Source organism: Elephantulus edwardii, unplaced genomic scaffold, assembly GCF_000299155.1.
Source record: "Elephantulus edwardii isolate Elephantulus edwardi_28Jun2011 unplaced genomic scaffold, EleEdw1.0 scaffold00116, whole genome shotgun sequence".
Classification (NCBI taxonomy): domain Eukaryota; kingdom Metazoa; phylum Chordata; class Mammalia; order Macroscelidea; family Macroscelididae; genus Elephantulus; species Elephantulus edwardii.
The window spans coordinates 8547734-8569223 of record NW_006399866.1 but is presented as its reverse complement, the minus strand read 5'-3'; the positions used below and the strand labels follow the sequence as shown (position 1 = coordinate 8569223).

The 21490-nt window shown below is 36.5% G+C and overlaps 1 protein-coding gene and 1 pseudogene across 3 annotated transcripts in view; one reads left to right on the top strand and one right to left on the bottom strand.

Annotated features, from left to right (window-relative positions):
• Window positions 1–21490, bottom strand: part of PPP6C (protein phosphatase 6, catalytic subunit) — a 70434-nt gene that overhangs the window by 6350 nt on the left and 42594 nt on the right. Inside the window, exons 2-4 of one of the 3 annotated variants that reach the window (XM_006892566.1) lie at window positions 9654–9749; window positions 6313–6378; window positions 5751–5892 (exon numbers count right to left, since the gene is read on the bottom strand). In XM_006892566.1, the coding sequence (XP_006892628.1) occupies window positions 5751–5892; window positions 6313–6378; window positions 9654–9749 (304 nt within the window). Of the gene's footprint in view, window positions 1–5750; window positions 5893–6312; window positions 6379–9653; window positions 9770–21490 lie in introns of all 3 variants that reach the window. The other 2 variants (XM_006892565.1, XM_006892567.1) reach the window with 2 other exon arrangements.
• The window catches only part of LOC102864345, a 3110-nt pseudogene continuing 1156 nt past the window's right edge, over window positions 19537–21490 (top strand).

Sequence of the window (21490 nt, the reverse complement as noted above, 5' to 3'; positions counted from 1 at the left end):
TCTAAATTATTTTCATTTGTGAAGTAGATGCTATGTACATTTTCTTTTTTAATGTTGTTGGTTTGTTACTGTTTGTGTTGACTTTGTATTTCATTATGAAAATTATGTTTTATTTCCATTCTGGAAAGCCAAGTGGTTTCTTGCACTTCTGATGCTTCACTGTGCTTTAAAATGTGAAAATTATTACAATGCTCCAAATCAAAGTATATATCCTGGTATTTTGATGAAGTCTCCAGAGACCTGTTATTTGAATGAAATCCTTCTATGTTAGGAATACATTTTTTTGCAAGAACTGTAACATTGAGCTCAGTTTGAAGGCAGGAATTACTGTCCTTTTCCTCTTTACATGTGCCAAGTACTTGGTTCATAATTGCCTAATAAATATTTACCATTTGAGACCAAAGAGTCAAAATAGTTATTAATAGCCACACAAACACTGCTTGTTGAGAGTCTTCCTTTCCTTCATTGATCCTCCACCTTTCTAAGTATATCTTTTCCCAAGGTTTAGTTCCTCCTAACAACATGTCCAACATATGAGACAAAGTTTCACAATACTTGTCTATAAGGAGCATCCTGGTTGTACTTTTTCCAAAAAATACTTGTTTTTTCTTTTGGCAGTCCATGAAATATTCAGTACTCTTCCTCAATACAACAATCCAAAGTCGCTGATTCTTTTTTCTGTTTTCCTTAATTGCTGTCCAATTTTCAGAGGCACAAAAAATAATTAGGTCATGGCTTTAAATTGACATGACTGCTGCTTAGCACTGTGGAGCAGTCTCTGACCAGATTTTCCCAGATTTTCTGACCAGATTTCTTGACTGCTGATACCAAGGGTGTTGATTGTGGGTACAAGTAAGAGGAAATCATTGACAACTTAATCTTTTCTCCATCTATTATGATGTTTCCTACTGGCCCAATGGTCAGAATTTTCTTTTCTTCATGTTGAGATGTAATCGTAAGAAGGCTAAAACAAGTGATCATCTGCAGTGTTTCAAGTCCTCCTCAGTTTTAGCAAGCAAGATTTTGTCATCAACAGGCTGTTGAGATTTCCTCTGATCCTGATGCCACATTCTTCATAAAGCCCAGCTTCTTTAATGATCTGCTCAACATAACAGACAAGACAGGTACGGAGAAAGCAACCAGACACACACAGTTGTTAATTTTGCAGTGTTTTCTTGCTTTGTTCAGCCAACAGCCTTTTGGTCTCACTACAGGTGTCACATTTAAGTGCTCTGAAATTTCCATTCTTCTCAACGATAGCCATTATTTGTTATGATCCACACAAACAAATGCATTTTTATGGGCAATAAAACAAACATTATATTTCTGGCAATCTCTGCTTTCTGCCAAGATCCATCTGACATCAACAATGATATAGCTAGAGCCATGATCTCTTCTAAATTCAGCTTGAATTTCTAGCAGTTCTCTGTTGGTACCATTTTTTAGTAACCTTCAGCAAGATTTTACCGGCATCTGCTATTATTCAATAATTCTGGTTTTTGACAGATCACCTTTATGGGGCATGAAAATAAATACAAAAGTCTCCCAGTCAGTTGGCCAGGTAGCTATCACAGGTACACATTTCTATTTTGTATTCATTATAATGTTTCATTACAACTAAACTTAACTCTTTCCTGTAATTCTGGTAGGTTTTCCTTTAATAAATCAATCAATAAATCAGTAATTTAGTAGAATTTTGAATCTGCTCATGAAAATTCAGTTCCAAATTTTGTACTCTGGAAAGTTTTCCTCAGTCAAGGCAATCCGTTAAAAAAATCTCTTTCCTCTAAATATTTTCCCCCTTTTGCTCTAAGCTGATAAATATTGGTCATTTTCTGAGGTGTAAGTAAAGCATTTTTTTAAAATTATATTTTAATGAAACTTTATAGAGAACTTTGATTTCCATTCATTCACTGTTGCATATTTTCCTCCCTGCTCATCCCCCAAGTTTTTCTCTTTGGCAAAAATTCTTTCACTGTTTTATAATCTTTCCCAGTCCACTTTACTCTGAAGCTTTTATTCCAGACTGTTGTCATGCACATAATACCTAATCATATGGACTGAGACTCAATATAAAGAAAACAAAGATTCTCACCACTGGGCCAGTTGGCAGCACCATAATGGATGACGAAGAGATTATGATTGTTCACAGTTTTGGTTTGTTGGGCTCCACAGTCAACACCGTTGGCACCAGCAGCCAGGAAATTAAAAGATGTATTGCGATGGGAAAGTCTATAATTAGAGACCTCTCTAAAGTGCTGAAGTGCAAGGATGTCAGTCTGGAGACTAAGATGCACCTGATATACGCCATGGTCTTTGCAATCAACCGCTATGCATCAGAGAGCTGTACAATGACTAGGGATGACAAAAGAAGAATTGATGCCTTTGGGCTGCGGTGCTGGAGAAGAATATTAAATATACCATGGACTGCTAGGAAAACAAACAGGTTTGTCCTGGAGAGGATGAAGCAGGACTGCTCCTTGGAGGCAAGGATTCTGAAGCTTCATCAGACATACTTCGGACATGTTGCAAGGAGGGACCAGTCCTTGGAGAGGGATGTCATGCTTGGGAGGGTGGAGGGACAGAGCAGGAGAAGAAGACCCTCTATGAGAGATGGACTGGAGTAATGGGGGTAGGTGTGTTGAAGATGGTGAGAGTGGCACAGGATAGGGCAGAGTTATGGGCTATTGTACGTAGGGTCGCTATGAGTCGCAGGTGACTCGACGGCACATAACAACATATTCCTTTTAAGCAGTTCTATTCCTCATCTGTTTCAATGCTGTGTACATTATTTATCCTCTCTTTTCTTAGTTTCCCCCAACCCTCATATCAGTACTGTTTTGTAACAATGGCATTATGCAGTATTTGTCCTTTTGTGACTGAGATATTTCACTTAGCATAATGTCTTCCAGGGTTACCCATTTTGTATAATATTTTGAGTCCCTTGTTTTTCAGTGCTGTGTAGTATTCCATTGTGTGAATATACCACTGCTTCTCTATCTATTCATTTGTTAACGAGAACTTGGGTTGTTTCCATCTCTTCACTATTGTGATCAATGCAGCAATAAATATGGATGTGCATATATCTGTTTGGGTGGCATTTCTGGTTTCTTTAGGGTATACACCTAGTAGTGGAATTGCTGGGTGAAATGGTATTTCTATTTCCAACTCTTTGAGAAAGAGCCATACTGCTTTCCAGAGTGGTTGCACCATTTTACACTCCTACCAACAGTGAATAAGGGTTCCAGTTTCTCCACAACCTCGCCAGCATTGGCTGTTTGCTTCGCTGTTGAATTTTGCTATTGTTAATGGAGTAAGATGACATCTCATAATTATTTTTATTCGCATCTCTCTTAGACCTAGGGATTTTGAACATTTATTCAAGTGTTTGTTTGCTATCTGAATGTCTTCTTGGTTGTCTGTTCATATCCTGTGCCCATTTTGCAACTGGGTTGTTTATCTTTATTCTGTTGTATTATAAAGCATTATATTATTACTCTATTTTATAGAAGTCAAGCAGCAAAACATAGTATGCTATCAGATATTACTTAAAGAAAAGATATTTTGCAAAAGGATTAAAATCTATATTTTAAATGCCATATGATTTTTGAGAACCAAGATAAGTAACTCATAGAAAGGAGACAAAAGCAATTCTCTATAGTAACAATTATTAATAAGAATGTTATAAAAAAATAATAAATTGTCAACTCTCAATTTAATAACTGATAATTTCTCTAGTGGCTAAGTGACAAGAAGTTGCACTGCAATCCTGAAGGCACATGATTCAAATCCACTGGTTGGTCCATGAGAGAAAGATGGGCACTTTCCTCTTGCATGATTAACTGCCTCTGAAAACTCCCCACTGAAGGGTCACCTACCTATGGGTCCGTTCTGACTTAACTGCACACAACAACGTTGATAAATAAAAGAGTAAGAGTGTATAACCTAAAACAATAATTAATATCATCTCACTCCAGTAGTAGCATCAATGTTCAAGAAAATAGCAAATAATAATTGCTGGAGAGGATGTAGAGAGACTGAAACTCTTATGCACTGCTGGTAGTACGATAAAATGGTGCAATCACTATGGAAGACAGTTTGATGTTTCCTCAAAAAGATGAAAATCCATTATTACCCAGATATTCCATTGCTAGAAATTCCCCCAAGTACATAAGAATTGAGAAATGAATGGAGATACGTACACCTATGCTTTTCCACATTTAGCAGTATTATTCACAATAGTAAGAAAATGGAAACAGCCTAGATGACCATCAAAGAAATTGTGGTACATTCAATGGAATACTATGCAGCAACAATGACTTCATAAAATACAATGTAACTTGGGAGAGAATTAAGAAAGCATTATGCTGAGTGAAATATCTCCATCATATAAGGACAAATACTGCATAAGGCCACTATTGTGACAATAGATAAATAAAGAGATGCACAAATGGTCAAAAGGGGAAAGGGAAAGGGGAATAATCACTGAGATAGCAGAGGTTGATGAGTGGGCAGGGGGTTGTGCTGAAAGATAAGGAAATGTTCAATGGGAACTTGAAAAGATGGGAGGATAATATGCATAGAGCAATATTAATTAATTATCTAAAATATAACAGAAATGACTGTATGAAGCACAAGGTACATGTACAAATCACGATGTATATGACCGACTATATGCAAACTAATAATTGTTATGTGACGTCAAGTCACTTGCAACTCTTGTAAAAGAGCTCTGGACCCTGCTCTATCATGAGCCAACCTTACTGTCTCTGACACACCTACCTCTATTACCCCAGTCACTGAGTCAATTAATTACATCAAGGGTTTTAAAAAGTGTGTATATTATATATTTATTGTTGCTATGTATCATTTGGTCTGAACCAATTCACAGCCGACCCAACAGCAGGTTTTCAGAGGCAGTTAATCACACAGGAGACTGCCAATGTTTCTTCTGCATAGAAGCTGGTGAATTCAAACTACATACCTTCAGGATGTCAGTGCAAAACCTTACCACTAAGCCACCAGAGCTCTCTATCTCTGTATGAAGAGATGATAATTAAAAAACATAACACCTAAAAGTAAAGGGTTCTGACACTATTTCCAAGTCTCAATATTTGGCTTAATGGTGGTTCAAGAATTTCTATTTATTATCTCAATAGTTTATTATCTCTAGGGCAAGAGACACACATAAAATTGATTCACTCAACTATATTTTTAACAGCAACTTTAAAACTACTCCAGTGATAAACGGGCTGATTAAATCCATTAAGGTATATCTAAACAATGTTATGAATGCAGCTATAAAAGTCACTGAAGTGAAAGAAAGCTGTCACATCACAGCATGAATTCATTGTTGTATGTGTGTGAATAGATGGCTGAAAGTATTCATTACATTTGAAGAGTTGCTTAAAATTGAATTTGCAAAATAGGATCATGAAATCCCATCCCAAAAGATTCTGAATTAGCAGGTCTGCAGTGGAGTCCAGAATTCTACATTTTTAACAAGCATTCTAAGATATACCAGTACCAACTCTCAAATGCAGGTGTGTTGGGAACTACACCAAAATCTAACAATGATTTTTCTCACCACTCTTAATATATTCAATTGTTGGGGAGATACAGTAGTTAAGTAATTAAAAAAAGGAAAAAGAGTATATTTCCTAATTTTGCCTTAAAGTACATAATTTGTGAAGTTTTTTTCCCTAAAAAGTAAAGAAAATATTCATAATCAAATAAACAGAAGGCCTTACCATAAAATCCATACACCTGTGTTATTTGTCTACTCTCGTGATTTCCTCTTAAGAGTGTAATACGATCAGGCCATTTAGCCTTTAGTGCAAGAAGGTAAGTGAAGGTCTCCAAGCTATAGTAACCTCTGTCTACAAAATCACCCTGTAAAGTAAAAGCTTACAGTTACAAACAATATATCAGCTACAATAATGTTTTAAAATCATACCAAACTGAATAAATTCTGAGAAACAGCCCAAAATAAGGGAATTACTTAGAAATTGTTTTTTTAAAAAAATATCAAAACAAAAATAGTTTTCTACTGCATGTTTGTACTGGTCTTAAGAGTCTGACTATTTATTAATGATTTTTAATTAAAAGGCAAAGCAAAATGGAAATTTAAAGAAAAAATCCTCTCAGGTGATTTTTATTTTCAAACACACACTTTCCAATGCCCACTGAAAATCATTTCTTCATAGTTTAAATAGTAACTGCCAGAGAGCAAGGGAATGACTATTCAATTTACATATAATAGGACATATCATTCCAATAAGTAAGCACTTGATATTGCTCCTATTTACATACCATAAATATGTAGTTTGTATCAGGAACTTGGCCTCCAGTTCTGAATAGTTCACAAAGGTCATAAAACTATAAAAGAAAGACAATATATGCTGATTACAAATACCTGCCTAAGAGTAAAACAGTAAAACTGAGAGTGAAATGGGTAAAGAGACAGTTAATTAACAGAACTCTTGAACTGTGTGCCTCTGAGTTGGCAGAGTAAATCCATACTACTAAATAACTCCATACCACTAAACTACCACTTGAGATTGAACATGTTTCAGTTCCCAGGCTAAGAAAAAGCATTCAATAAAGTTCACAGAGTTTTCATTATGTTGTTCTTAAATCATTAATGTTATAGACATCCCTTCTCAAATTTCTTTTAGATTTCACTACCTGGAATTTTCACAATAAATATATCAGTTATCTAACTACTTATTAAGCCAAGCCAACCACTCCTTCATATCCAATTTCTAATTTAGTAAATATACACAAGCAGGGGTTTTTTTACATAAACATTAACTTTTATGACTCTTCGTCATGTCATTAAAGAATGACCTATATTCTTATATACTCATGTTGGAAAAGTGGCAATTCACCATAAGACACCACAAATATGGTCTGTCTCTTGAATAATCAGTGAAAAAGATAACCGATAAAGAGAACTGCATCATATTCTGCTTAATGAAAACAGGCTGACAAACTGTATTATTTGGTTAATTTCAATCACCTAGATAATCTCAATCATCTATAATTCATAGTAAATACTATTTCCCTGGAGGGGAGCCTTAAATTAAGGGATTCAACTGTAATAACAAAAAAATAATAATTTCAAAATATTATCTTTTTAAATTGAGAATAAAAACACAAACTTTCAACACTTAAAACAGTACAGGAATCTAAGAGTTAAAAAAAACCCACACAAAAACACGGGAAGAAATGAAAACTAATGACAGAAATAGTTGATGCCGTTTACAATAATGTTTCATAAACCTAGACATTCATAATTTGCTTGGATTACTGAAAACATAATATAGGAAGTATAAAAGAAAAATGTCCAATCTATTAAGAAAAATTAGCAAGCATTTAAATGAAACATGTTCAATTTCAATCAAGTGGTAGTTTAGTAGTATGGCGTTATTTAGTAGTATGGAGTTACTCTGCCAATTCAGAGACACATGTTTCAAATCCACCAGTTGCTCCATGAGAGAAAAGACAGGCAATTCTTCTGTGCAATTTAGTGCCCCTAAAAACCTGCTGAAGGGTCAGATATGACTCAATGGTACTTAATAATAACTCTTTGGTGCTGGATGGAAGTCTGTGGTTCCCTGCCTGAGGAAGATACTTCCCACGTCGATCGTACATGTTTATCATGTAATATTTATAATATCTAATTAAACTCTGGCCTAGTAATTCTACTTCTGTGATTACATACAGCCTAAGGTCTAATTATATACATACACATATTTGTATGTATCTCTAATACTATGTAAACATATAAAAATATATTACAATATTATTTATACTAACAAAAGAAATAACACATTAAACTGTATAACAGAATGGAAAAAACAATTGAAGAACAGAACACAAAACAGTAACTGTGACCCAGGTAAACAATTTTTTTAAAATGAGTAAGCATACATACAAAGTTGCAAAGGAAACATTTACAAAGTTTATGAAAGAGTTACTTTTATAAAATATGACAAAATGAGACCTAAAAATACAGCTGGATTCTTATACCTAGCTCCAATCAATCTGTAAGGATATGCTACTTAAAGTATAAGAAGAAAACTCATCCACAAACATGCAATTCCAAAAGGGAAGAGCATTTTACCAGCCTTCTTCAAATAACTGCATTTTCTGAGAAAACCAACCACTTAGGAATCTTAAGGTAGGTAGAAATCTACACTTTGAAATTATATCGGTAATCTTTACATATTATCATACTGGTCTATCTTGCACTTTCAGTGGTTCATACACTGGTTATTCAGAAGATGAAAATGACATCTCATTTTACAACATCAAAAAACTATAGTTGTTAATATCACCACCCATTTCAACAGAGAAGTTTTTAGGTTACTGGAACCTGTTTGAAACATGGTGGTAGACTAGGATTTTCCAAAGTTCTGATTTTCACTTGAAAGTTTCATTTTTTACCACTGGAAACAAATATTACCAGTCATTTTCCTTAAAGTGACTGGCTCAATTCCCTTATTTTCACAAAAATGACTGCCATATACTCCTCTGAATAACCACAGTTTGTCACTTGTTCTCTCATGTAAAAATGTTGTTCCATAAAAAAAGCAGGTATTTCTAAGCATATGACCCCAAGAATTACACAAGTATTTTCAATGTATAAACATCTTTCCTTAGTGTGTAGCAGATAGATGTCTTTTGGCATACTTTCATTTCATCCCACAAAATATTAAAAGGATGTACGCATTCGAGAGTCACTAACATTTATTGCTTAATCAGAAATATTAGGAGAAACTTGCTCTTCGTTCATTCCCCATAGTTCAAGCAAGTTTGGTGATGAATGAATGCAATGACGACAATCTTGGGCCATTCCCCTGATTTGTGCTCAAGCTTTTCTTGCACCTGAAGGAGATCTTGTGGGACAGTCCACAGAGAACTGAGCAACTAACTCAAGGTTGTGGCCTCTCTAGCAGCTCCGAATCCACCAAAAGTTCTGAGAGAAAAAAGGAGATCGCCTCAGAAATCAAGATGAAGGGTCAGGTATGAATTGGTTCCAACTTGACAGCAATGAGTTTGAGTTTCTTGAAAGACCCCTTATAAGTCTGTAGATCACATGTGAAAAGCTTCTGAGCTAGCTGAAGTGGCTTGCTGCTCAGTACTACCATGTCAGTGTGCTTATTCCTACTCACGCATCAGTCCTGTAACTCCAGAATTAGCTCAAGAGCAAGACTTTTGTTCCAAATGATGAATCTTACATTTTATTTGATTATTAAATATCTAGAAGCTTTTCCATTCCACTTTTTTAGAATTTTTATTATCATTATTCATTTTAATGAAATTTACAGATATTTTGGATTTCCATTCATTCACTGTTGCACTGTTCTCTCTGCTCACCCCTCCCCTCCAGTTTTTTCTTCTCTTTGAAAAGTAAAAGTCTTTCATTGCTATACAATCCCTCCCTCCCTATTCCACTTTTTTAAGGTAAATACAAGATAATGCTTTCACTTCCCAGTGAAAAATGTCTAAAACTATACTTAAGGTTCCAAAACAACTAGGCTGAAGTGCACCTACTTTGAAGCTTTTTTGTGTATACTGTGCCACACACGCAAAACACACACACTATGGACTGTACAAAAACAAATAATGTGTTCAAAAAATTTTACCTGCCCATGTATGTCTCCACACACTGTTACTGGTGTTGATACTGGTTGAACATTTGACTCTTCCAACAGGAGATCACAAACATAGTCACATAGCCGCTGTAAGATAAAAACACAAACTTTTACAACAAGACTAAAACTAAAGATCAAATGCAAAAATTACAAAAACAAACTAATAACTGACAAGAAAAAGAGTACTAATTAATAGTAAGAATATCACCCTGTGAAAATTCACAGAATGACACAATGATTGTTCAGAAACGTAAAAGGCTCCTTCCACAAAGGGCAAAGATACTTTGCAAAGCCTAGAGAAGGATGCTTTTCAGTAAATGTAAAAATAAATAATTATACCATTATACCAGGAAAAAGTTGTTATCTGTTAAATTTTAGTGTATTGTAAATCATGTACTTACCACAGGCCCAGTAATTATATTCTTGGGTATTTATCACAGAAAAACAAAAATTTATGTTCATATAAAAAACCGCATATGAATGTTCATAATGGCTTTAAACTTCCTAATAGCCAAATGAGAAGATAAATCAGAAGCCCTGAGTCACCAGCTGAACAATCTGTGGTACATCCACATCATGGAATGCTACTTAGCAATAAAAAGGAACAAACTATTACCACAAAACAACTTGGATGAATCTCAGAGAAATTAAGCTGAGCTTATAAAAAAGAAGTCAGTATCAAAAGATTACATACAGTATGACTATTTATAAAACATTCTTACAATGACAAAACCCTAGAAATGGAGAAGAGATTAGAAGTTGCCATGACACTAGGGGCACGAGGTAGTAGAAGGGAAGTGGGTGTGTTTTTAAAAACAGAGCATCAGGAATCCTTTAACACAGAAATAAACTCACAAGAAAAACTGGGAGATTTGAACAAGATCTTAACTTGTATCAAAACATTGGTTTGACAATGTATCTTATTTCTGTAAGATACTACTATTGGGAGACTAAGAAACAGGTATATGGGACCTCTCTGTATTCTTTCTTAAAAGTACATGTGAATCCATGATTATCTTAAAATAAAAATGTATACAATGGAATATTATGTTGCGCTGAAAAACAAAGAACTCATGAAATATATAAAATGGGTGACCCTGGAAGACATTATGCTGAGTGAAATATCTCAGTCACAAAAGTGTGCCACTGTTGTAAAGCAGTTCTGACATCAGAGTTGGGTGGAAACTAAGAGGAGATAAATAATGTACATTGCATTGAAAGAGATGAGGGAGAGAACTGTTTAGGAGGAATATATGATTAGGTGTTACTGTCATGACAAGAGTCCAGAATGAAAGGTGCATAGTGGAGTGAAATGGAGTGTGAAGATACTGTATAACAATGAAAGAATTTTTTTTTTAAATTTTCAAAAAGAAAAGCAAACTAGGGGGGAGGGGTGTGCAGAGAAGAAAGTGTGCAACAATGAATGAATGATAATGCAAAGTCTCTGCAAACTTTCATTTTAAAAAAAAGGGGGGGAATAAAAATGTCTATTTAAAAACAATTATAAAATGTAAATACAAATCTAAAATGACAAACTTAACCTTTTTAAAAGAATTCTAAAAGTTTACAGATCAAAAACATTTACCCTCTCAAAGCAATCAAATAAAAATATTTCACAGAAAGCAAACGATTCTCCTGACAGCACCCTGTAATATGAAGTATGCATTTCTGCTATACCAGGGGAACTAGAAGGGGAACCTTGTTTCTAGGATCAGATGGCATAGAGAAGGATATACATCAAACCTCTGTCAGTAGAACCAGAAACAAGAAACTCCACTTTCAGCTGTTTATTTACTTTTTTAAAAGACATGAAAATAAACTGTGTTCTTGGTTGAAGAACATACATATTTTTGTCTAATCACTGCATTAAAAAAACTAATAAATACTATTTTGAAACTATGAAATACCCTTAATTGAGAGACTGCAAAATTTACAATTTATACCTCTTATGATAAAAGGAAAAAAATGTACACACAAATAAATATATGTTTGTGTGTGTGCGCGCACGCATGCATGTGTGTGTGTGTATGTGTGTGTATTGTGCCTAAACTTGTTTTTAGGAGGATTCATAAAAAATATAACAATAACTATCAATGTGAAGAAGGGTACAGAACTTATGGAAATATTTACCATCTCTAGTCTTAAATTTTAAACTATGAGGGTATTATCAATAAAAAAAAATAAAAATTTTAAAGCCATCTCAAGAATAAGTTTGAAGAAATGAACACTAGTGCTCACTTAGGCAGCACATATACTAAAATTGGAACGATACAGAGATTAGCATGGCCCCTGCACAAGGATGACATGCAAATTCATGAAGCGTTCCATATTTTTATACAAAAAAAAATGAACACTAAAGATCAAAGACTAGGTGAGCTGTGAGACGACATCAAGGATATAATCTATGAAGAGAGTAAAAGGTCATTACAAAGACAGGGAAGAAAAAAAAACACCAAAATGATGTCAGAAGAGACTCTTGAAGATTTCACAAAAATGTCGAGAAGCCAAAACAAAGGGAAGAGAAGCCAAAGTTAAAGAGATGAACACAAGATTTCAAAGGGCAGCTCAAGAAGACAAACAGGAAAAAACTAAAAAACAAATTCAATAATCAAGTTGCAATACAGAGAAATAAAAGAGGCAACATCTTGAAAGATCTAGGAAGTATCAAAATTATACAGAGAGAATACTCAGAGTCACTATTCCAAAAAGAACTGATGGAATGGAACCACCTCAGGAAGGAGCATATGATTAAGATGCAATAGAAAGGAAGGAAGAAGTTCCAGGTACAATGAAGGTACTGGCGAAAAAATAAGGCCCCAGGAATTGATGAAATACCAAATGACATGTTTCAACTGATAGATGCAGCCCTGGAAAATCTCACCAGTCTGTTTCAGGAAATCTGGAAGACAGCTACCTGGCCAACTGACTGGAATAGATCCTTATTTCTTTCTATTCCCAAGAAAGGTGAAACAAAAGAAAATAGAAATTATCGAACAGTATCACTAATATCACATGTAACCAAAATACTGATGAAGATTATCAGAAAACTGCTGCCAGATGTTCAAGCTGGGTTTAGAAGAGGCTATGGTTAGAAGAACATCACTGTTAAAGTCAGATGGATTTTTTTATGAAAACAGAGAATACTAGAAGAATATCTTCTTGTGTTTTATTGACTATGCAAAAGGATCTGACTGTATGACTCAGAACAAATTATAACTAATATTGAGTAGAATGGGAATTCCAGAACACTTGTGTTCATGTAAAAGCTATGATGTTGTTGTTGTTGTTGTTGTTGTTATGTGCCGTCAAGTCACTTGCGACTCATAGTGACCCTATGTACGACCGCCCTAAACTCTGCTCTGTCCTGTGCCAATCGCACTGTCTCTGATACACCCATCACAATTGCCCCAGTCACTGAATCAATCCACCTCATAGAGGGCCTTCCCCTCCTGTGCTGTCTCTCCACCCTATCAAGTATGATGTCCCTTTCCAAGGAACATGTACAAAGTATGTTAGACAAAGCTTCAGAATCCTTGCCTCCAAGGAGCCACCTGGTTTAACCGTCTCCAGAATGAATCTGTTTGTTTTCCTAGTAGTCCATGGTACCCTCAATACTCTTCTCCAGCACCACAGCTCAAAGGCATCAATTCTCCTTCTATGCTCCCTAGTCATTGTCCAACTCTCTGACACATAACAAGTGACTGCAAAGACCATGGCCTATATCAGATGCACCTTAGTCTCCAGAGAGACATTGACAAACCTATACCTAAGCAAAAAAACTGTTGTCTTAACAGAACCAAGGAATACTGATGGTTCAAAATGAGGAAATCTGTGTGTCAGTGTTGTATCATTGCTGCAGAAAACTAAAGACTACAGCCTTCAATATAGATTACAATTCAACATCAAAAGACAAAAATCTTCACCGGGTCAACATGAGGAGCTGTTGTTATTGTTATGTGCCGTTGAGTTGCCTGTGACTAAGAGCAAGCAACCTTACATACAACAGCCCTAAACCCTGCTCTATTCTATGCCAATCTTATTGTCTCTGACACACCTACCCCAACTATACCAGTCACTGAATCAATCCCTCTCATTAAAGGTCTTCCTCTCTTGTTCTGTCCCTCTACCCTAATAAGCATGATGTTCTTCTCCAAGGACTGGACCCTCCTTGCAACATATCCAAAGTATGCCAGATGAAGCTTCAGAATCCTTGTCTCCAAGGAGCAGCCTGCTTTCACCCACTCTAGTACAAACTTGTTTGTTCTCCCAGCAGACCATGGTATATTCAGTACTCTCCTGTACCACCACAGCTCAAAGGAATCAATTCTCCTTCTACCATCTCTAGTCATTGTCCAGCTTTCTCATGAGAAGCCAAGTAACTGCAAAAAATATGGCCTGAACAGGAGCCCCTTAGTGTCCAGACTGACACTGCTGCTCTTTATTTTTTTTTTTTTTTCATAGTTATGGGATTTTATTACAGAAGTACAATGTTACAATATGGATTGAGGAACACTCAGAAGACAGCATTTCAGTCAGGATAGCCTCTTCTCTGTTGTGTTTTTCTGACTCTTCATCTCTTGATCTTGACTTTTACCCTGTTCGGGCAGTTGTTACAAGTCCTCTTTAGATTGAAGTTGTCAGGGGTTTAATTTGGCTTGATCTGTAATCAACCCTCATAGTAGCAGCAGTTAAGAAATTAAAAATAACAAACGTGTTGCATCGGGTAAGTCTGCTGTCAAGTACTTCTTTAAAGTGCTAAGGAGTGAAAATGTCAATTTAAACACCAAGGTGTACCTGATTGATCCATGGCATGGTATTTGCTGTTGCTTTCACACATCTGAAAGTTAGACAGTGAATAAGGAAGCCTCCAGAAGAATCAATGCCTTTGAATTGTGATGTTGGTGAAGATTATTGAATATCCCATGGACTGCCAAAGGACCTAACTGATCTTTCTTAAAGGATGTACAAATAGGGTGCTCTTTAGAGGTGAGAGTGGTGAGACTTGGTCTCACTTACTTTGGACCTGTTGTCAGGAGGGACCAATTCTTGGAAAGAGGCATTATGCTGGGGAAAGTAGAGATTCATTGAAAGAGAGGAAGACCCTCAAGAAGATAGATTGACTCGGTGACTGCAATAATGAGGTTGAGCAGGGTGGAGATCATGATGAGGACACAAGGTAGGGGAAAGTTTCCAGCAATTGTTTGTAGGGTCTCTGTGAGGAGAAGTTAACTCTCCGGCACATCGTACCAACAATTAAGTGTGTGTGACTCTCACTTTTCTAGTAAACTGAGGCACAAAGATGCTTGAGCATAGTTCCTTTTTAAATTTTACATTATTTTTCTATTACTAGTTTATTTACAAAATTAGAACACATTGTTTTTCATACCAGATCCTTCCCATTTCCCTCACACATACCCTTGACCCCATGATTAATCCCTCCTCCTGCATATCCTCATCCCTCTGCTTCCACCGCCCCTGCCCCCCTTGGATCCTCATACTCATTCTACAATAATGGTTTTATACAGTATTTGTCCTTGCGGGACTGAGTTAGTTCATTCAGCATAATGCTCTCCATTCCCACCCAAGTTAGGTAATCATTTGTAAAATTATTGCTCCTGGGTGCTGCGTAGTATTCCATTGTGTGACTTTACCACTGCTGCTCTTTAATACTTTGGAGAAGTCTCTGACAGCAGACTTTACCAATGCAATTCATCTTTTCATTTCCTGGCTGCTAGTACCAAGAGTGTTGCTTGTGGAGTCAAGCAAACTGAAGCTGTTAACAATCTCAATCTCTTTACATGATGCTGCCAATTGGTCAAGTGGTGATAATCTTTGTTTTCTTGATGTTGAGCTTCAATCCATACTTAAGGCTGCAGTCCTTGACTATCTGCAGCAAGTCTCCTCAGTTTCAGCAAACAGGGTTGTTATCTGCATAACACAGATTACTGATTCTTCCTCCAATCCTGCCATCACATTCCTCCTCATAGAGCCCAGCCTCCCAGATAATCTGTTCTGCATATAGACTGAAAAGTATGGAGCACATAAAAAATCAAAAACAAAAACAAAACTTCTCCAACAGGGTAAAAAGGAAAGCCACTGACTGAGGAAAAATATTTGGTAATAACATGTCTAATAAAGGACTTATACCTAGACTATATCAGCACCTCAACAAGATTAAGGTAAACAACTGAATGGCAAAATGGACACAGGATATGAACAGACACTTCACCAAAGAAGACATTCAGATGGCACACAAACACATGAAGAAATGTTCAAAATATCTAGCTCTAAGAGAGATGAAAATCAAAACAACTATGAAAAACAAACAAAACAAATAAAAAACAACTGAGACATCATCTCACCTCAGTAAGAATAGCAAAGTTCTACAGAACAACAAACAACAAATGCTGGAGAGGCTGTGGAGAAACTGGGACCATTATTCATTGTTGGGAGTGTAAAATGGTGCAACAACTATGAAATGCAGTATGGTGCTTTCTCAAAAATTGGAAACAGAAATACTATTTGACACGGCAATTGCACTAATGGGAACATAACATAAAGAAACCAGAATTGCTGCCCAAAAAGATATATGCATACCCATGTTTACTGCTGCTTTGTTCACAATAACAAGAGATGGAAGCAACCCAAGTGCCCATCAACAAGTGAATAGATAGAGACGCTGTGGTTTATTCACACAATGGAATACTCCACAGCACTGAAAAAAAAAAAACTCATAAAATACACAAATACAAAATGGATAACCCTGGGGGCCATTATGCTGAGTGAAATACCTCAGTCACAAAAGGACAAATACTGGATAATCCTACTGTAATAAAACAGTATTGACATGAGGGTTTGGGGAAACTAAGAGGGGATAAATAATTGACATGAGGGTTTGGGGAAACTAAGAAAAGAGGGGATAAATAATGTATACAGCATTGAAACAGATGAGGAATAGAACTGCTTAAAAGGAGGATATGATTTAATATTATTTGCATGACAACAGTCCAGAATAAGAGGTGTATAGCAAAGTGGACTGGGGGATGGGAGGAGGGAGGAGACTGTAAGAACAAAAGCATCATTTTAAAGAGAAAAGGAAACTGAGAGGTGGGGAGTATGGAGGGAAATGTGCAACAATGAATTAATAGAAATCTAAGTTTTCTGTAAATTTTCGTTAAAATATCAATTTTTTGAAAAGGGGGAAGGGAGAGAAAAGGTACAGAGCTAGGACACATCCTGGCGTACATTCTTCCCGATTTTGAATCATGCAGTATTTCCTTGCTGTGTTCTGATGACTGCCTCCTGATTGACATATAGGTTCACATAAGCACAATCAATTGTCCTGGGATTACCATTCTTCTTAAAGTTAGCCAAACTTTGTTGTGATGAAACACAGACAGACATTCTCCTGGTACTTTCTGCGTTCTGCCTAGATCCATGTAACATTAGCTACAATATCCCTAGTACCACAGTCTCTTCTATACCCAGCCTGCATTTCTGGCAATTTTCTGTTGATGTGCTATTCCAATCGTTTTTAGATTAATTTTCAGCAGAATCTTGCTTGCATGTTGTATTAGTTATTTTATTCTATAATTTCCACACACTATCGTGTCACTTTTGGGGGGGATGGGAACAAATACAGATCTCTCCCAGTCAGTTGGCCATGTGGTTCTCCAGATTTCTTGGCACAACATGGTGAGTGCATCCTGGGCAGGGTCTGTTTGTTAAACTATGTTGATATGCCATCAATTCCTGGAGCCTTGTTTTTTGCCAATTCTTTCAGAGCAGCTTGAACTTCTTCCTTCATTACCAAGAGGCTTTTGCTCATACGTTGTTTCACAAAATTCTCCTGTGTCCACCAAATCCTTTTGGTACAATTACTCTGTATAGTCTTTGCATATTCTTTTAATGCTTCCTTCATCAATTAATATTCTGCCCAAAGCATCCTTAAGTATTGTAACTTGAGGGTTAGAATTTGTTCTTCAGTTCCTTCAGCTTAAGAAATGCTGCATTTGTTTGAGCTCTTTGATTTTCTGACTCCAGCTCTTTGCATATTTCACTACTATATTTTGTCTTCCTGCATTGCCCTTTGAAATCTTCTGTTTAACTCCTTAATATCTTGATCTCTTCCCTTTCTTTTGGCTTCTCAGCACTCTAGTGCAATATTCAGAGTCTCTTCTGACATCCATCTTGGTCTTTTCTTTCTCTTCTGTCATTGTAATCATCTCCTGCAATCTTCTTAGATGATGCTGTTTTTAGGAATTTTTTTCTTTTTTATAATTTTAATGAAAGTTTACAGAGAATTTGGATTTCTATTCATTCATTGTTGCATTTTTCTCCCTGTTCACCCCTCCACCCCAGTTTGCTCATCTCTTTGAAAAGTAAAAGAAAAATTCTTTCATTGTTATACACTGCATCTGCGCAGCACCCACCTTTGCCAGCCCCAAAGTTCAGACCTGGTGGCGGTGTCGCAGACTGGGGTGGGGGAAGAGATGCGATACCTGAAGACGGGGGACATGGGTCAAAGATGCAGCTGTAGGTCCCAGTTCAAATCCACTCCCTCTGTCTACTGCATCTGCCTAAAAAATCTTTCATTGTTATACAATCGCTTCCCCCAACTCCACTCTACTATGCAGCCTTCATTCGGGACTTCTGTCATGACAATAAAACCTAATCATATATCCCTTTTAAACAGTTCTCTCTCTCATCTGTTTCAATGCAGTATAAATAAATTATCCCATCTTTCTCAGTCTTCCCCCAACCACGATGTCAGTCTTGCTTTACAACAGTGGCATTATGCAGTATTTGTCCTTTTGTGATTGAGATATTTCACTGAGCATAATGTCCTCCAGGCTCACCCATTCTGTATATTTCATGAGTTCTTTGTTTTTCAAAGCAGCACAGGATTCCATGTGTGACTATACCACAGCTTCTCTATCCATTCGTTTGCAGATGAACACTTAGGTTGTTTCCATCTCTCTGTATTGTGAACAAAGCTGTGATAAACATAGGTGTGCATATATCGGCTTGAGTGGCGGTTATGGTTTCTTTGGGGTATAGTCCCAGTACTGGAATTACTGGGTCAAATGGTATTTCTATTTGCAACTTTTTGAGAAAGTGCCATACTGACTTCCATAGTGATTGCACCATTTTACACTGCCACCAACAGTGAATAAGAGTCCCAGTTTCTCCACAATCTCTCCAGCATTTGTTGTTTGCTGTTCTAAATTTTGCCATGCTTACTGGGGTGAGATGATATCTCATAGTTGTTTTGATTTGCATCTCTCCTAGAGCTAGGGATTTTGAACATTTCTTCATGTGTTTGTGTGCCATCTGAATGTCTTATCTGGTGAAGTGTCTGTTCATATCCTGTGCCCATTTTTCAGCCGGGTTGTTTACCTTTATCTTGTTGTGGTGTTCAAGTATTTCATAAATTCTAGATATAAGTCCCTTATCTGATATGTCATTACCAAGTATTTTCTCCCAGTCTGTGGCTTCCCTTTTTTACCCTGTTAGAGAAGTTTGTGGATATGCATAGGGATTTGATTCTTAGAAGGTCCCATTCATCTATTTTATCCTCTCCTGGTTGGAGATTTGTCAGGATGCTTGGAAGACTGTTTATGTTGTGGATTAGGACTTCTAGAGTTCTTCCAGGCTTTTCTTTAATGACATTTATAGTCTTTGGTTTTAGTCCTAGGACCATGATCCACTTTGAGTTAGTTTTTGTGTATGGAGTGAGGTATGGATCCTGCTTGAATTTTCTGCAGATAGTTTTCCAGTTTTGTCAACATCATTTGTTAAAAAAATCTGTCATTTCCGCAGTCGGCTGCACATACAGCACGAGAAGGGAAAGGTGACAGCCGCACTTCTGGAACTTCTGCCTAGAACGCCTTGTAAAATGAATGAAAGTAAATCTGATGGCCCACAGAACCTTGCTTGTGTTTTTTGTCAAAAAAATTATGACTGTCCTAATAAATATGGAGAAAAGAAATCTAATGAGAAGTGGAATCTCACTGTACATTACTATTGTTTGTTCATGTCCAGTGGAACTTGGCAAAGAGGTAAAGAAGAAGAAGGAGTGTATGGTTTTCTAATAGAAGATATCAGGAAGGAAGTGAATAGAGCTTCTAAACTGAAATGCTGTGTTTGCAAGAAAAACAGGGCTTCAACTGGATGTGTTGCACCTCGATGTAAACAAAGTTATCATTTTCCATGTGGATTTCAGAGAGAATATACTTTCCATTTACTGGCAGTTTTGAATCGTTTTGTTGGGACCACTGAACTGTTCAAATAATTCCACCTAGTAAATATAGAGATTCCTTGCCATGTACCATTTGCTTGGAATTCATTGAGCCTATTCCAATTTATAATATAATATGAAGTCCTTGTTATAAGAATGACTGGCTTTACAGAGACTGTTTACAGGCTCAAGCAATAAACGCAGGAATGTTTTTCTTTCGGTGCACAGTATGCAACAATAGTGATATATTTCAAGAGGAGATGCTAAGAATGGGAATTTATATTCCTGATAAAGATGTATCTTGGGAATTAGAAGAAAATGCGTATCAAGAGATTTTGCAGCATTATGAGCATTGTGATGTCTGACGATGTCGTTGCAAAGAAGGACGAGAATAAAGCGCACCCAATAGCAAATGGGAAATAAAGCGCTGTCAGTGTTGTGGTTCTAGTGGAACCCACTTAGCCTGTTCTTCACTACGATCATGGGAACAACACTGGGAATGTTTGGAATACAGAAGTATTATCTATAATTCAGGAGAGTTCCAGAAAGCCAAAAAATATGCTCTACCCAAATCAAATAGTGTCGGCATAAGCGACTGTTTATTGGAAGAGTCATCACCCAAGCTTTTGAAACAATCTCCAGGAGCCCAAAGAAAAGAGCTCCTGTGGAAAAGCACCAAATTTAGAAGAGACATTTCAACTATTTTAGTAGACTTAGGTTTTCAAATTAAAAAGCAACCTACAAAATTCTATATCAACAAGGCCAATATATGGAATAGTGTCTTAGATAGATTAAAAAATAAGAACTTTAATCCTTCCTGTACAATTGTAGTATATGTTAATGAGAATGGTAATTTTGAAAGAGAGCATCCTGGATCAAAGCAAGAATTCCTAAATCTCTTAATGCAGTATCTTGAGAATTCATCATTGTTTGAAGGGTCCTTGTCAAAGAACCTATCTCTTAATACTCAAGCTCTGAAAGACAATCTTTACTATGAAGCTGGCAAAATGTTTGCCATTTCCTTGGTTCATGGTGGTCCTTCACCTGGTTTCTTTTCTAAAACCTTATTAAACCATCTTGCTTATGGGCCAGCGAATATCCAACCAATTTTAGATGATGGTTCCGATTTTGATGTGGCACAAACAATAATCAGGATAAAAACTGCCAGTAATATGACTGATTTAAACTGAGCGATAAATGAATGCTATAACTACCTAGAGCTTATCGGTTGTCTACAACTTATAACAACATTAAATAACATACTTTTCTACCATGTTATTAAGAGAGTCCAGCACCAAATCAAGATAAACATAAATAATCCAACTGAAAAAGGAGCACAGGATATGAACAGACACTTCACCAAAGAAGACCTTCAGATGGCCAACAAGCACATGAAGAAATGTTCAAAATCCCTAGCTCTAAGAGAGACGCAAATCAGAACAACTATGAGATATCAACTCACCCCAGACAGAATAGCAAAATTTAACAAAACAGCAAGCAACAAATGCTGGCGAGGTTGTGGAGAAACTGGAAACCTTATTCACTGTTGGTGGGAGTGTAAAATGGTGCAACCACTGTGGAAGGCAGT